At 48.1% G+C, this 17,177-nt stretch overlaps 1 protein-coding gene and 1 long non-coding RNA gene across 22 annotated transcripts in view; one reads left to right on the forward strand and one right to left on the reverse strand.

The window, feature by feature from the left end:
• LOC141424925 (uncharacterized) overlaps positions 1–17,177 on the forward strand; it is a 53,917-nt gene that overhangs the window by 24,069 nt on the left and 12,671 nt on the right. The window contains exon 2 of one of the 2 annotated variants that reach the window (XR_012449878.1): positions 9,594–9,674. The exons of the other annotated variant lie outside the window; for it this stretch is intronic. This is a non-coding gene — a long non-coding RNA (uncharacterized lncRNA). The remainder of the gene's footprint in view (positions 1–9,593; positions 9,675–17,177) is intronic. 2 annotated transcript variants of the gene reach the window in all.
• Patj (PATJ crumbs cell polarity complex component) overlaps positions 5,603–17,177 on the reverse strand; it is a 353,456-nt gene continuing 341,881 nt past the window's right edge. For 18 of the 20 annotated variants that reach the window (XM_074079945.1, XM_074079944.1, XM_074079946.1 and 15 more), the window contains one exon: positions 5,603–14,092. In XM_074079945.1, coding sequence (XP_073936046.1) covers positions 14,065–14,092 — 28 coding nt within the window. In that variant the 3' untranslated portion in view covers positions 5,603–14,064. The remainder of the gene's footprint in view (positions 14,093–17,177) is intronic. The other 2 variants (XR_012449877.1, XR_012449876.1) reach the window with 2 other exon arrangements.

Consider the following 17,177-nt stretch of genomic DNA (forward strand, 5'->3'; position numbering starts at 1 on the left):
GGCTCACATCTATAATCCTAGCTGCTTAGGAGGCAGAGGTCAGGAGGATGACAGTTCAAGGCCAGCTGGGGCAAATAAGTTTGTGAGATCCTATCTTCAAAATACCCAAGACAACAAAGGGCTGGCAGACTAGCTCAAGTGGTCAGAGCTCCTGCCTAGCAAGGGTGCAACCCTGAGTTCAAACCCCAGTGCCGCCCCCCCAAAAAAAAAAAAATTAGAAATGGGGTGTGGCTCGAGTGGTAGAAGTGGCCCTGAGTTCAAACCCCAGCACCACCAAAAGAAAAAACTTTTTAGAGGGCTGGGGTCATGGTCAAGTGGTAGTGCCCTTGCACTCCCGAGGCCCTGGGTTCAATGCCCAGTGTTGGGGGAAGAGGAGGTTAATGTCATATAAACGACCCTTCATCCAGGAAGGAGACGCACAAACTACAAGTTGAAGTTAGCAAGTTAGGCTGGCAGTGTGGCTCAAGTGCATGGCAGAGACCTGCCTAGCAAGGGCAAGACCCTGAGTTCAAACCCCTGTCCCACCAAAAAGAAAAAAAATCCAGTGTTCCAGAGTGACGTGTTGGAAGAGGGAGCCAGCCGCTCAGCGTTCTCCTTTACCCTTTCCTCGAACACATAATAATAATAGGCACCTGACATGTGGCGGGATGCCCCATTGTGGGTCTGTATAGGTGGCCTCGGGTTGGGGGCGGTGACTTTAAGTGGCACCGGCCAGGTGTGGTGGCACGCTTCTGGAGGCAGGGCCTGAGGATTGCCAAGTTTGAGGCCAGTTTGGGCTACGTAATGAAAGCTGTTATCAAAAAAAAAAAAAAGATTGAGGTGGAGAATCAACCTCCCCCCCCACCCCCACCCCAGGTACTAGGGACGAACCACAAACACAGCCGGCAAATTCGGGAGGCGGGGGTGGGGGAACCCAAACCACAGGCGATTTACCTTAGAGGAAATGCAAACAATGAGCATAAGAAAGGAAGGAGAAAGTTCTGCGGCCTGGGGGAGGCTGAGGGATTCAGTGGACCTCCCCACCCCCAGTCCATATGGGTGGGGAAACTTATCTTCAGACACAAAGGACTCATCACTTTCTGCATCCTCACTAGGTCTGTGATGCTAATGACCCTAATGGCTGCCAGCCAAACTTGACCTGAAACTTGCTCACTTGGGCCCAGCCTGGGTTTGACCTTGCTTTCAGCCTGGTCTAGGGACTCTCAAAGCACAGTGCCTGGGGGTGGCACCCAGATTACGGGAAGTCTCTCGGAAGGGAATGAGGGCACAGGTATTTATTTGTATTACTCTCCTGGAATTTAGCACCTGACAGCTATCAAAAATGGTAAATCTGATGATGGAGGGGCGAATTCGACTGTGACACATTGTAAGAACTTTTGTAAATGTCACAGTGTACCCCCAGTACAATAAAAAAATGATAAATTTGAGATACACGTACTTTGGTGTACTGTTTAGACCAAAGTTCTTTTAAAGTCTAGAAACTCTGTTTCTTGCCTTGGGCTTTGCACCTGGAAGGTGAAAGGAAGTATCTGTGAGGCCCAATGAGTTCTGCTCACAGCTCAAGGCCACCAAAGGGCCGGGGGCACCGGATTAAGAACCCACCTAGATTATGGGCAAGGTGCACTTTCCTCAGCCCCAAGTCGTCTTTCCTGTCTCCCAAATCCCGGTCCCCAGCCCCACCACATCCCCGGCCCACTCTGGAGCCACTAGGCAGCTCCAGCCTTAGCAGCTCACCTGTCTCCCCCTTGGCCAGGAAGGAAGGGGACCCCAGGTCCTCAGAGCAGGACTCGATCCACTGCCACTGTGTTCAGCGCCCGAAGTCAAGTCCAGCAAAGGTTCACGGTTTACTGGGTAGAAAACCACGCGTCCTGACGACAGAAAGAAGGAAACTTGCGTCCCCAGCTAGGCCCAGGTTAACGCGGGGCCGGGGCTGGGGTGGGGCCAGGGGGGACCAGCGATGGCTGGAGAAGGGAGAGGAGGGGCCTTGACCTCTGAGCACGTGGGGCTCATCCCGAATCCAGCCGATTTCCTAGCAAACTGAAAGAAACCGGAGCAATGAAGGGAAGACCACAGTGCCTCCGAGGGAAAGAAAGGCCCTGAAGAAAAAGGCTGAGGACAGACGTTCAAGACCAGCCTGCCTCCAGGGCCCTGTTTATTCCCGGGCTAGGGAAGGCCACCACGTCCCCACCTCCCTGCACTCTTCCTGATGTCATTTTTCCCCGCAGGCCCCCGCTTTTGGGGTGCAGGCGGCTTAGGAACATCCATCTCTCTCTAGTCCCGTACACCTGGGCCGGCCTTACCTGGGGAAGATGGCGACGAGCGAGAGGGCGAGCGAAGGAGTGTTCTTCCCCACCTTGGGGACTTGACCTGAAGCTCTAGGGCTGGCTCCTCCCCTCCCTCCCCCACCACTCGGTCTCCGGGCCCCGCCCCGTCCACCTGTCCTCGCCTCCCCCACCCATCGGAAATCTCATCAGGTGGCCAGTGAGTCCCAGTGCCTCTCCCACGTCGCATTACCTCCCTCGCCCCATCTGTCCTGACTCCAGGCTCAGCAAAGGACCACCAGGAGCCCAGCTGTGCAGGCCGGAACCTGGTGTCAGCCTTGACGCCAGTCTTTCCCTTGGTCCCCACAGTGGATCCACTCCCAAGCCTCTGGGTTGTCTCACTTCTGTCCCCCTCCCGCAGCTCCAACCCGGTATTGGCTCCTCTTCAATCCTTCCTCCCAGTCAGTACCTCTCCTGGCTTCCTCTTACCATTGCATACATTTCTAAGTCCTCAGTCTATCCTGACTCCACTGTCTTAGCACTGCTACTCCGGAACAGAAATACTGTCTCATTTCTGGTCCTCGGAAAATAGACACTTCTGCCCCAGGGCCTTTGCACTAGCAGTTTCCTTTGTGAGTTATTTTCTCAGTTCTTTCGAGACTGGCTTCTTTCCGTACTTAGATCTCAGGTCAAATATTAATGCCTGCCAGGCACGGTGGCCATGCTTATAGTCCCAGAGTCATTTGAGCGCGGGAGTTCCGGGCTTGCTTAGACACCTTAGTGAGACCTTCTCTCTTAAACATTAACCCCTCCTGCTCACCCCTCCTAAAGGAAGGAGCCCCAGGCCCCCCACCCCATTCTCTCTTTAGTAGCACCTTCCCTGTCCTGGCTCCCAGGGTTCAGAAGCTGAGCTCCTCTGTTGGGTTCAAGTGTGTTTCCTTGTTATGTCCCCCTCCTGCTTCCCCCTAGAGCACAGATGTAACCCCACAAGGGCGAGAATCCTGTACTTCCTGGTCCCCCACGTGTTCCCTGTATACAGCATGGTGACCCTGTGGGGAGCTCTTACCAGCTCAACCACAACCGCACTCCCTGCACAACTGAGCATGCACCAGATTCTCTTCAGAACTGAGGAGGGTGGCCAGGCTGTCCTGAGAGGGGACCCTGGGGGTCTGAGCTGCTGGCTCAGATGCAAGACTTGGATGCAAGTTGACTTGCCCAAGGTCAAACAGCTAAGAAGCAGTGAAGTCTCCATGTCTGGTAGATATTCAATCAATAAACATGGAATAAGTGAGTTTGATCTCCCTCCCTCCTTCCCTTCCTTCTTTCCCTCCTGTACTGGGGTTTGAACCCAGGGCTTCACCCTTGCTAGACAGGCACTCTACCATCTAAGCCATGCCCCAGCCCTTTTTGTTTTTAGGTGATTTTTTACATAGGGTCTCACTTTTTGCTGGGGCTCAGCCTTCAGACCAAAATCTTCCTACCTATGCCTCCTGGTAGCTGGGATGACAGATGTGCCACCCTGTGTGTGTGTGGGGGGGTCTCACTAACTTTTTGCCTGGGCTGGCCTCAAACTGTGAGCCTCCTAATCTCTGCCTCTCCTGTAGCTGGGAATACAGCAGTGAGCTACTGCACCTAGTGTGTCTTTTCTTTTTCTAATGTTTTACTTCCTCTTTGGCATAACTAACTTTGGCATTTAAATGAAAAAATAAAATGGCAGAAAGAAGTCACGCTTGAATGAAAAAGCGGGTGGAGGAAGAACCTATAAATTTTAACCTTTGGTGGGCACCAGTGGCTCATGCTTGCAATCCTAGCTACCCAGGAGGCAGAGATCAGGAGAAGCAAGGGTCAAAGCCACTTCCGCAAATAGTTCACGGACCCTGTCTCGAAAAAAACCCATCACATAAAGGCTGGTGGAGTGGCTCAAGGTGAAGGCTCTGAGTTCAAGCCCCAATACAGAAAAAAAATTAATTATTAAGAGACTTAAATGACATATGGATTATATTAACTGAATGGGCTTTACGGCCCTCTTTGAATCCTCACTCTGAACAGCACCAAGGGCTGGAGACATGGCTCAGGTGGTAGCATGCCACCCCACACCAAAAAGCCCTGCTTTGAATCCCAGGGCATGCTGGGAAAACAACATGCTGACAAAACCCAGTAGGCAAAATTCCAGAAAAAAGGGAATTGGGACAGATTGGATATTGAATGCTCTTGAGGGATTACCATCCATTTGTTTAATTGTAAGAAGGTTTCTGTGATATTTAAAAGGCCTACAACCTTCCAGCCCTTTGCACAGTCGTCGCTTTGGGTGAAAAAGATTTGAGTTGGGCTCTGAGTTTGAGAGGCTGACCAAGGCCTATTTATGCTAAGTGGAGTTGGGTGACGGCGAGGGGACAGCCCAGGTGTCCAAAGTGCAGGGCCTGCCCGAGGTGAGTGGGCCTAGGAGCCCAGTGGACACTGATGCTTACTTTCCTTTTGTGTCGCTGCTTTTGCAGTGCTGGCCACTGAACCCAGGGCCTTGTGCCTATCGCAAAGCACGAGTGCTCTACCGCTTGAGCTGTGCCCCAGGTCTTTTGCCTTTTACTCTTATTTTTATTTTATTTTATGTTTTTGGTGGTACTGGGGTGTGAATTCAGGGTCTCCCTCTTGCAAGCAGGAGATCACTTGAGCCATGCCCCCAGTCCTTTTTGTTCTAGTTATTTTTTCAGATAGAGTTTCATGTTTTTCCCCCAGGGCTGGCCTTGACTGCTATTCTCTTATTTATACCTCCTTGTGTAGCTGAGATTACAGTGTGTACCACCATGCTCAGCTTTATTTTTTTTTGAGATGGGGTCTCTTGAACTTTTTGCTTAGGCTGGTGGGGAACTACAATCTTCTTGATCTCTATCTCCTGAGTAGTTGGGATTACAGGAGTGAGCCACCATGTCTGATTCTGTTGATGATCTGAAGAGCATCAGTCAGGATTTCTATGTGAGCCATTAAGGTAGCATGGGAAGATGGTAGAAAAGTTGTTTTTAATGTAATGTAATATTTTAAACTTCTGCCCAAAAAGTAAAAAATAAAATAACATTAATAGCTAATGTTTGAGAATATTTACAATATTAATGTATCTTAATCAGAGAGAAGTTCCATTTAACATTTTGCTTTACATCTTAATACATCTCAATAGGTAAAATAATCAAAATTAAAAATGTCAAAAGCTGGGCACCAGGGCTTATGCCAATAATCCTAGCTACTCAAGAGGCAGGATTTTAGTTTGAAGTCAGTCCCCAGCAAATAGTTTGAGAGACCTTATCTGGAAAATACCAACACACACACACACACACACAGACAAGCAAACAGAAGTTTACCATGAATATTTCAAATATGACAGGATACCCCAGGGGACAAGTCCTTCTCACAGCATCTTCCCAGAAGACCAGTACATTTTTAGAGAAAGGACAAACAAAAACATACAAAAGTCGTTCAGTCTGGGCAGCGGCTTGGAGGAAGGCAACAAGGAAGCCTCCCTCCCCGAACTGGTCTGGAATGCTGCTTCTTGTAACATCACCCGCTGGCGCCAGCTCCAGGCAGAGGACAGATGTTGTGTGCAGTGGCTCACCCCTGCTCTTCTGGTGGGGGCGGCGGTGAGGACTTCCCAAATCTCTGTCCTGCTTTTCGGCAGAGGAAGGGAGAGAGCCCCTCCCCCTTCTTCTTCCTCCTCCTCCTCCTCCTCCCTCCTGGATGGAGGCAAGGCCTCTGTCTGAGCTACACCACCAGCCCCAGCATCTCATGCTTAAACATTTTGCAGGTTAAATTTTCAAATAGGCCTTCCACATCTGTTGTCAGTTTATTCCCAGGGAGCATTTATTTCGGTTTCCTGCGTTTGTTGCTGATATGCAGGAAAGGTAGCTGATGGCCTGTTGCTGGGGGCTCATAGCCTTTCCTGGGTTAGACAGACATCGTAAACAGATTAATTCTCACACAACACGTTGACAGAAAAATTACAGGTCAGCATCGGGGTCCCCAGCATGGCAGAGGAGGTGTGGGGAAGGGGCTCGGATGGCAGGAGGGTGGGTCCTGACACAGCAGCATTGTGCAGAGCAAGGGTGCTGTGCGCCCACAACTGTTCACCTCTCCCAAAGCGGAGGTGAGGGGGGAGGATGGGGGGGAGGGCTGGCTCTGCCTCCTGTCCCCACTGGTGCCCACACTCAACTGGGACCTGGGAGAACTGGGGAATGGTGGCAGCCCCTGCAGATGCTGGGGCACTCCTCTCCCTTTTCCATGGCAGCCCAGTCTGCGGTTCTTACATCCTGCAGGGGCCCCTTCCTACCCTCCGCTCTGCCCTGGCTTCAAAGCCAAAACATGACAAGGTTGGAGTTTCCCTGTTGGGGTGCGACACTGTCCTGGAGTCTTCCCCTGCTGATCTTTCTCTAGAGAGGAGTGGCCTCTGGGGAGATGGGACTCTGTTCCCATCGGTTAGGCAGTCTCTTTCTAGTCCCCCACGCGTCATCTCAGTTTCGTGCGGGGTGGAGGGGGCCCTTCTGGACTTGGCCAGGGAGACCCAGCAATTTCTTTTGAACAGATGTCTTTCTGGTGACACAAGACTCAGGCATGTGGCAAACCCGCGCCATCTCCTGGCCGTGGTGGGAGTTGCGTTCTGAAGACCATAGCCCTGCACTGTCTCAGGGTTCCTTCCCTCTGCTTTTAAAACTAGCGCCAATCCTGAGTTTCTTCACCTGAGGAACGAGGTTAGATTCAGTTCTGGCTTCTACACGTGCACCTGCCCCACGCAGGGGACTAACGTGAAATGGCCTCCCGGCTGAGAAAGGGCGGACGTGATGCGGTGGGGCTGGAGGCGGACTTCGGAGGCAGGAACTCAGTCCCCAGCACCAGAAAAATAAAGTGAACGAAGGCCAGTGCTTTCTTACTTTCAAGAGCAAATCTGCAGCCGGGCGCCGGTGGCTCACACCTGTAATCCTAGCTAGTCAGGAGGCAGAGATCAGGAGGATCGCGGTTCGAAGCCAGCCCCGGGCAAATAGTTCACCAGGTAATCTCGAAAAAACCCATCACAAAAAAGTGCTGGTGGAGTGGCTCAAGTGGTAGAGCGCCTGCCTAACAAGCGTGAAATCCTGAGACCAAACCCCAGTGCCAAAAAAAGAGAGAACAAACCTGATGACAGCAGTCCCTACATCAAAGCATCTTCGTGACTCCACATTGAGGCAAAAAAACCACTTCCGCCCCCGACCTGGCCCGGCCGCTCCCGGTTTACGCCCTGCTCACGCGTGACCCGTGGGGGTTTGCAGAGCTCGCCATTCCGGATCTTTACCTTGGGATCGCTGCTGCTCTCCACGACACCTGCCACACCGGCCGACCCTAGCGCTCGGCCTCGGCAGGTGGCGCTCCTGACCCCGCACCACGCGTTTGTTCCTCTCTCCCTTGGACCAAGCGGGCGAGGGCGGATCGCGTCTTACTCAGTTCTCCATCTCCTGACGTGAACAGTGGTCAGCCCTTAATTCACACTGTATGAATAGATGAAATGGATTATTGTACCTCAAATATAAGGCTTTTTTTTTTGAGATGGGGTCTCACTATGTAGCTCAAGCTGACTTCTAACTTGAAATCCTCCTGCCTCAGCCTCCCCAGTGCTGGGATTACAGCTGTGTATCACTACGCCAGGCCTAATTTATTTTTAAGATCAATTTTAGTGACTGCTCAATTTGCTAGCACTAAGCTCATCCTACAAGAGCACTTAGAAAATGCCATAAGCACACGATAAAATGATAAATCCCAACAACCAGACTCCTCCAAAGTGCAGGAACGGGAAAGGAACGGGGGAAGTGTGGAGGTGGGGTCCTCTGAGGACTAAAACCTTGGAGGCCTTACATCTGCATATCACTGCTCAGGGTCAAGAGCCGGGCAAACAAGCAAAAGGTTAGCGGAAAGCAGGAACTGCAAGGTAGGGGAACCCCGTCTTAGGGACAGCGCACCAAGTTTGGGGATCGCGTCCTTCCTGTGCTGTTACAGCCTGGCTGGTTTGACAGTCTGAGGCTCGGGTCGCAGTGGAAGTCAGGAAACCATCCTCTGCAGCTGAGTCTCCCTGCATCCCCGCTCTGGTCCCCACTTACGGCTCAGCCAAGAGAACTTACTGCGTCTGCCTCGCTGCCGGCCAGGCGGCGGATTCCAGCGTCTCTCCTGCGCCCTCGCGCGGCCGCCTGAGGTCTCGCAGGCAGCCAGGAGTCAGAAGGGAAAACATTTGGGTGGATGTGACCCTTGCCTGGCTTCCTTCTTCCTCTGAAGATGCTTAAACAGGCTCCAAGGACCCAAACGCCAATAACTTCAGGGTAACCTTGGAGGTCTGGGGAGCTCGGTTCTGCATTTCCTCTCCCAGAGGCTGGCCTCCTCCGGAAATCTTCCCTGTGCTTTGCTAGCTGATTAGATATGCAGGCTGAATACTGGCTGGGTGTGGTGGTGCACACCTCTCTAATCCCAGCACTTTGAGAGGGTGAGGCAGGAAAATCACAGGTTCGAGGCCATCTTGGGTTATGTACCACGTTCGAGACCCATCAGGCTACAAGGCTACATAGGAGGTCTCAAGAAAAAAAAAAAAGCTGAATATTGAATGTGGTTGCAATGGCCTGGGAAGGAAACCTAAGGACAGGGCCTTGTGGGTGGATTGACAACAATTGTTAGAAACTCCAGCTGCACATTAGCATCCTCTGGGGAGCTTCAAACTGAAGGAGAGACAATTCTTTGATGGCTCCCTCCCCCTCACTCCCATCTGACTAGGTGTAGCCCCGGCACTGGGATTTGAAATGCCTCCTGGTGATTTTAATGCACAGCCGGCACTGGGATTTGAAATGCCTCCTGGTGATTTTAATGCACAGCCGAGGTTGAGAGCCACCACCCTAGAAGACTGAGCTCACTGAGCTTTCTGGACCGGTGGGGGTTGTGTGCTGTGCCTGTCTGCTCATCAGTCGTTATGCAGATGGCAGGCCCAGTGTGACCCTTGCTCTCCAGCGTAAAGTACCTCTGTAGAAGGGCAGTGAGGGTCACTGGTGTTTACCAAACCCAGCACCTGGCTAGTTCTCGTTCTAGTGAATGTGAATGGCCACAGACTAGAATGGTGGGTGTGGGGACTGCAGCTCAGTGAGCTATACAGGTCCAACGAGGATGCTCAGTGGCTTCCATCACCCACACCAATAAAAGAAAAAAGGGTGAGGTGTTGTAGGGCTCAAACTCGGGTACATTGGAATCATCTGGAGGACATGTTAAAACACAAATTTCTTGGTCCCACCCCAGGGACTTTGAGTCAGTTGTCTGAGGACAGTGCATGTGTTTGCTTGGTTCCAGGTGAAGAGGTTCCATGAAGAGGTCCGTGGTTACACCTGGAGAATGCTGTCTTGCTCATGGACAACATGGGCAAAGGCACAGGTGAGAGCCGGGCTCATTCACGGTGTACTGTCATGGGACTAGCGTTAACGCTGCTGTTGGGGAGTCCCTCAGAAGTGAAATCACGCAGTGCCTTAGCAGCACACTGAGTTCGGGATTTGCATTGAGTGCCTTATTAGGTGTGTAACCCAGGGAAAACCTAAATGAACATTTGCTTTTAATTGACTTTATATTTTTTGGGTGTACTGGAGGTTGAATTGAGGGCTTCATGATTGCTAGGCAAGTGCTCTACCACTTCAGCCACTCTACCAGCCCTGTTTTGTGTAGGTCTTTTCTTTTTTAATTTTATTATTCATATGTGCATACAAGGCTTGGGTCATTTCTCCCCTCTGCCCCCACCCCCTCCCTGTGTAGGTATTTTCAAGATAGGGTCTCTCGAACTATTTGCCCTGGCTGGCTTTGGTCCATGATCTTCCTGATCTTTGCCTCTCCAGTGGCTAGGATTACAGGCGTGAGCCACTGGCACTCGGCTTTATTTGGCTTTAAAAATCCCCAATTCTAGAGGTTACCAGCTAATCAATCTATATTATTAGCCTCACACTGGCTCTGATGTAGATTTGAAGCCATCTAATATTGCTCTCCATTAAAGCTTGCTTTTGGCTGTTCCCTGTGATCTGTATCTTAAACTGCAAAGTCAGCTATTCTTGGGGGGAGGAACTAATCAGTGATTTTTATCTTGTGTTTTTGAGACAAGGTCTCACTACCTAGCCCAGGCTGACCTTGAACTTGTGATCCTCCTTCCTCATCCTCCCAGTGCTGGGATTAGTGAATTTTCTTTAGCTACAGAGCCCGGATCCTTTGGTGATCTTCAGATTGCACCAGCAAACTAGATCACTGCCGGGGGCGCTAGTGGCTCATGCCTATAATCCTAGCTACTCAGGAGGCAGAGGTCAGGAGGATCAAGGTTCGAAGCCAGGGCAAATAGTTTTCGAGACCCTATCTTGAAAAAGCCCATCACAGAAAAGGCTGGTGGAGTGGCTCAAGGCACAGGCTGAGTTTAAGCCCTAGTACCGGAGGGGGGAAAAAAAAAGGAAAATCAGACCACCATGAAAGTTATGACCACCTGGCACCTTGTCCACCTGAGACTAAAACTATACCTTCCCCAAATTCCTGAGAAGCTGGTGCTTATGACCCCTAGGTAAGATGGCATTTTAAGATTCAGGTGCCAGTCTTTGAACTGGCCAGTCCCTGCCAATAAAATTCTTTCTTCCCCGTCACTCTGTCTCTTGAGTTATTTGCTTCATCAGGTGCAGTGGAACCAGATCTTTCATGGTTACAGGTGTACAGACATCTATGGGTCCTGGTGGAGGGATGGTAGAGACAATGTCTCCAGCCGTCTACTCCAGGGGATCAAAGAGGTAGTAGCCTTGATGGTGGCTGCCCTACAGCTGCGGTACTGGAGGGACAGGGGGCTGGAAAGGGTTGGGAACAAGGAAAGGGAATATTTACACACTCACTCTGAGGCGAGGCCATCCCTGAGGTGGGTGGGACAGCTCAAGGTGCCTGAGGTTCCCAGGAGAGTGAAACTCTACTCTGTTTTGTTTTTCTTTCTGCAGTCCTGGGGTTTGAACTCAGGGCCTTCACCTTGAACCACTCCACTAGACCTTTATATGATGGGTTTCTTTTCCAAGATAGGGTATTGTGAACCATTTGGCCAGGCTGGCCTCAAACCACGATCCTCCTGATCTCTGCCTCCTGAGTAGCTAAGATTACAAGCGTGAGCCACTGGGTGAAACTGCACTCTGGAGCTGAGAGGTATGGGTTCCTTTGTAAAGCATCTGTTCTTGAAAAAATAATTGCAATTAATCCATGAGACGATTATTAATAGACTCTAGACTGGAGTAGGATACTGAAAGTCCTGTGAAAAGTTGGATTCTTTTTTCTTTTAGAGAAAAAAAATCAGAAGCAGGAATTAAACTTTTTCACATATAGTAAGACTGTTTGCTCCTTAGGTGACTACATTTATTTAGAATCCTTAGAAACATCTCTCTCACTCAGACACTTGGTAGTTTTGTTTTTTCCCAGTTTACTTCTCTCTTGTGTTAACTCCAGTTAGGGATATCACTACTGTACTTAAATGGCCCAAACACTTTGGATAAAAAGATAGATGTGGCTATAAGCAAACTACTTCTTTCACAAATTTACATTCTCTCAGCTTGTCAGTAAGTCCTGATGCAAAAGTATCTTTCTGGCAAGGCAGTCATTCACTAGTGATACAAGCAGAGGCAGATCCACTTAGGGGAAGTACTAGTTCTGTGATGTTTCTGTGCTATGCTGAGAGGTATAAACTATCACAAATTGCTTTACAGATAGCTAGGATTACAGGCCTGATCCACTGGCGCCCAGTCGATCAATACACTTTTAATAGCATGGTGTTGTAAAGAAACACAACAACAATGTGTTATTTCAAAAGGTGTATTTAATACTAGGCCATTCCATCAAAAGTAAGCAGAATCACATTTCAGAAGTCTCTATGTTTACATAGATAGTTTAAGGTGCATTTTCAAGTTTCATTTGGGCTTCGTTTCATCTTGGCTGCCTGAGATGTTCTTGAGATACTATTAACACAGAACATTCTGAGGTTGGTAGCTTCTCACATACTGAAAGATGAGATCCTAACAACGCTGTGTTATCTTGGATGTGTTAGAAGTTCCAAAAACTGTATGTAATCTCAAAAAACTTAATACCAGTCATTAAACACATTTTCAACAGAAAGTTTAGGCACTCTAGACTTTGGAATAGCAACAAAATATTCCAACAAGAGTTAATGCACTTTTGTGATTACATCTACTAAAAGCTAATTCTCAGTTAAAATCTATACTTATTAAATAACCTTTTAAATTACAGCCCATTAAATTTTGGTAATTATTGTGAACATTTGCAGTATGGTGTAGTAAAACAACATTGAACTACACCTGTGACTGACTCTGGTGCTTATCTTTAGGGTATTTTTTAAAAAGAAGGTTCTATAGCGTTCACTGACAAGCATCTCCCTGCTTCCTGCTAATGTGTGAGTAAGAATGCCCATGGCCACCTTTCCAGGCATTCTTATATTTTTCTTCTGTAGTTGCTCTCTTTACATGTGATTTGTGTGTATGTGTGTGTGTGTGTTGGTACATGGATTTGAACTCAGGGCCTTGTGCTTGCTAGGCAGATGCTTTACCCCTTGAGCCACGGCCCAGGCCAGTGGGTGCTTTCTTAACATGCAAAACTTCAGCCAATGTGAAGCCCCCCTGGAGACCTGGAAACATGAAGCAAGCATTTTCATCTGATTCCTAGGCTCGGTTACTTTATGGCTAAGCAAGGTCCCATCTAGTCCCTGCAGCCTGTGGTGCTGTGCTGACAGGTATGGAGGTGAAGGGAAGGGTACCTTACTTGCACTCTACTTTGCACAAGGCCAAGGTTACTCAGACCTCATCTGGCTCCAGGAAAAACCTGCCACTCTCTGTAGTGTGGCTCTGAGGCATCCACCTTGACTGAGGGTGGGAATGACTTGGATGAACGTCCCAGACACAAATACAAATTAGCTTCGGTAGAATTCAGAACATGGGGGCTAACTGTTCCTGTGAGAACAAGGTGCATTTGCTCAGTGGTGTGTAACTCAGAAAACAATTAGAAAGCCTGTCAGAATTTTAGAAGGTTGCAGTCTGCAAATTGACTCATGAAAATCACCAGTGGCTCACATGTAAAGATCTATCCAGGGAAATGGATTTGAGACTTATTTGACTATAAGTCATTCAGAGGAGAGTATAGTAATTTCCCTTAGGAGAGCATAGGAAGTTGATAACACTGCTAGTATTTTCTGACTTACTTGAAGAGACAATTAGCCTAAGTAAATCATGAGTGGGATAACAGGCTGGAATATTCGTTTCTGTTCATCAGATGAGATTGCAGCTGGCTATGAAAGCCTCTATGCGAATGGGGATGGGTGTAAGGAACAAGAGGTTGTTCACTCCAGTTTCAGCAAATACAATAAGAATCGGTTCACATGGATGGTAAGTGCAAAACAGGTGAGACTCATTCAAGTTTTAGAAGTTAACCTCACCAAGAAGTGACAAGCATTGGGAAACCTTAGGCAGATGGCTGTTACTTGGGAAACTCAGTTGCAGCTCCAACCAGCTCTCCTGAGCACAGAGGATGAGAGGGTGACGATGGCTGAATTTTAGTGCAGGTGGCTTTTCACCCCCACCTGAAACTTCATCTTCTCATGGACATTCTAACAATCACATCTATCTCATGATCAGGTCTGTGGCTCAGGACAGCACAGTTAAGGTTACAGTCCCTCTCTGGTGCTTTAGAATGGCCACAGCTTGCTCATGAGTTACGCCTTCCAGGGTTTCGCCATTAACAGCTAAAATCTGATCACCTCGCTTTAATCGTCCATCATCTGCAGCTGCTCCCTACAAACAAGAGACATTCCATTTAATCCAGGGTGAAGCAGTTTACATTAAATTAATATTAAAACCTCTAACTTGTGTCTATGTGCATAAAAGAGTCACTTTAAAAACTATCAGTTAAAAATGTTTCTGGGCAGTGTTTTAAATGAAGACAAACATAGGATATGCTGTTTGAATAATACTGGTCAGACAGTAACCCTAACTCTGAATCATCTAAATACTACAGTAGTAGAAGTACACTGACACTCACATTCTTGTAACAGAAGTACCTTATTTCAATCCTCAGTATTAAATGAGCTTGGATATCCTATCATGCCATGTTCATGGAAATGTAATATATATTAGAAAAGGCAGAATGGAACCTGCTGTTAGTCTTATTACAATACTATCATCATGTAAAGTTTCCATTACATTAATAAGCCATCAGCACTGCCATCTATCAACCATGAGAGCAGCCTTTAAACGGGTGAATTGTACATGTGTGAATGTGCTATTATAGATACAAATGTGTGGCATCTCTAAAATTTTGTCATCTATTTGCAAGCTTCAACTTCACCTTTGATTATCTAAATAGGTCTCCAAATGACTACTTTTATTATACACTCAGTCAGGCATGGCTCCTCAAAACAGTATAGAGCAAGTGAAACTTGGGTTTTTGGTTTTGTTTCATTCTAAAGCTAAGTGTTTAAAAATATCATTACTAGAAATGTTTTGGACTGGTAAAGACCTGGAGAACAATTTATAGTTTTCTCCACTGTCGGGGCAACTCTTTAAGTTCTTTGAAAGGCCAGGGCGTTAGGGGTGCAGCTCAGTGGTAGAGCACTTGCCTAGCCTTGGTTCAGTCCCCAGCAGTGTCAAGACACACAGGAAAGCCACAAGTCAGGTCTGGCAGAGTGGCTCAAGTGGTGAAGCGCCTGCCTATAGCAAGTATGAGGTCCTGACTTCAAGCTCCAGTGCCACCAAAATCAACAAACCAACCAAACCAACAAACAAAAAGTCAGTAGTCCTCCAAAGGAGGTCACAGTACTGGGAGAGAGCCCACTGGCATTGAGCCCTGATCAGATGCTAAGCCAAGCTCAAGCTTACCAGTCTTGTGTCTACCAGCAGCAGGAGGGCCGGAGGTGCTTGGGTAATTATCTAGAATTTTGAAACTGTGGAAAGGGTGGAATTCCTGTGTGAATTGTGCAATAAAGAATATTCAAACCCACCTTACTGGGGGTAAGGTTATCAGAATTAAATAACTTGTGACTTCACTCACTTTTTGTGTGTGTGTGTGTGTGTGTGTGTATGTGGCACTGGGGCTTAAACTTAGGGTCTACACCTTGAGCCACTCCACCAGCCCGTTTTTTGATGGGTTTTTTGAGATAAGGTCTCTCAACTATCCAAAATGGGGGAGGCTGGCTTTGAACTTCGATCCTCCTGACCTCTGCTTCCTGAGTAGCTAGGATTATAGGTGTGAGCCAGCTGAGCCAGCTCACTCACATTCTTTTAAAAAAGGAATGTGCCAATGCACTAAAGACAGGATTAAACAAGTAACTCTAGGGGGGGTAAATTGGAATTACTAGGTAAACCTGCTTTTATTCATGACGTGCTTGGATTTTTTTGGTGGCAATGGGGTTTGAACACAGGTCCTCATGTAGAGTGTCTAGGCAGACACTTTACCACTTGAGCCACACACCCAGTCCACAATATGCTTAGATGTAAGGGCTTCGGTAAACCTCAGATAGTTTTGAAAGATCTTGGCATGCTCTTCCAGTCTTCCTTTAGAAGTACAAAAAAGGATGAATTTTCAGCTTTCTGAGATCTGTCCCTACTTTGGCTATTGCAGGGAATACTTGATAACTACTGAGTGACTTGTCTCTGGTCTCCTACTTCATCAATGTGGCACTTGTGACTAGGGAAGGAGGAAATAAATGGCTCTCAGGCCTCCACCTAGGCTCTGCTCACTCTCTGTCCCAACTGCCTCTTGGGTGCTGTAAACGGGCAGTGACTGCAGGCTGGACATCCCTGATCTGAGAATACAAAATACTCCCGAATCTGGAGCTCTTTAGTGTAGTTCTGTGGCATGGTACCAAAAATAGAAAATTCAGCTGGGCATGTTGCTATGTGCCTATAATCCTAGTACTTGGGAGGTGAAGTCAGGAGGATTTTGAGTTCCAGGCCAGCCTGGGCTACATGGTGAGACCCGTCTCAAAAAGCAGAATATTGTATACAATTACCTTCAGGCTATGTGTGTAAGGTATATACAAAACTCAAGTGGATTTTGTATGTAGACGTGGGTCCTCTCCCCAAGAAATCTCATGCGTGTGAAAATATTCCAAAATCTGAAAAAAAATCCCAAATCTGAAATACTTCTGGCCCCAAGCATTTTGGGTAAAATGTACTCAGTCTGTATCAACTTACAGCTTTTTGTAAGGATTAACTGTGTGACATATGGCATTTACTCAACAATGGTGGGAGTGTAATAAAATAAAACTCACGACACTCCAACTCATGTTTCATATTTCACAGGCTGAGAAACTGCTCCCTACATTTTCAGAGTTGTTGAAGTCTTGAGGCCAAGTTCTTCTTGTGTAGTGTTAAATTCGGCTGCTGAAAGGACTAAGAGGACTGGTAGCTTTGACTTTGAACTTTCTGACCACACACACCTGAAGGACCTGCCAGCCTGCTAACCAGACTGACCACCTCCTGCTCCCCACACACTCCAAGTGCCTGCAAAGCAGCACCCGCCTGGAGGGGGAAAAGACCTCTGTGGGCACATAAACATCTAACCCTGAGGACATCAGAGCTCCAGAAATCTGAAAAGAGAAACATTTTAAAGAATACATGCCTTACTGGGTGCTGGTGGCTCACGCCTATACTCTTAGCTATAGCCTGGGCAACAAAAGCAAGATCCTATCTCAAAAATACCTAACATAAAAGGCTGTGCTGGTGACTAAAATCCTAGCTACTCAGGAGGCAAAGATCAGGAGGATCGTGGTTCAAGGCCAGTCTGGACAAATAGTTCGAGAGACCCTATCTCAAAAATGCTTAGTACAAAAAAAGGGCTGGCAGGATGCCTCAAGTGGTAGAGTGCCAGCCTAGAAAA

The sequence above is a fragment of the Castor canadensis genome, chromosome 7 (assembly GCF_047511655.1).
Source record: "Castor canadensis chromosome 7, mCasCan1.hap1v2, whole genome shotgun sequence".
Taxonomy (NCBI): Eukaryota; Metazoa; Chordata; class Mammalia; order Rodentia; family Castoridae; genus Castor; species Castor canadensis.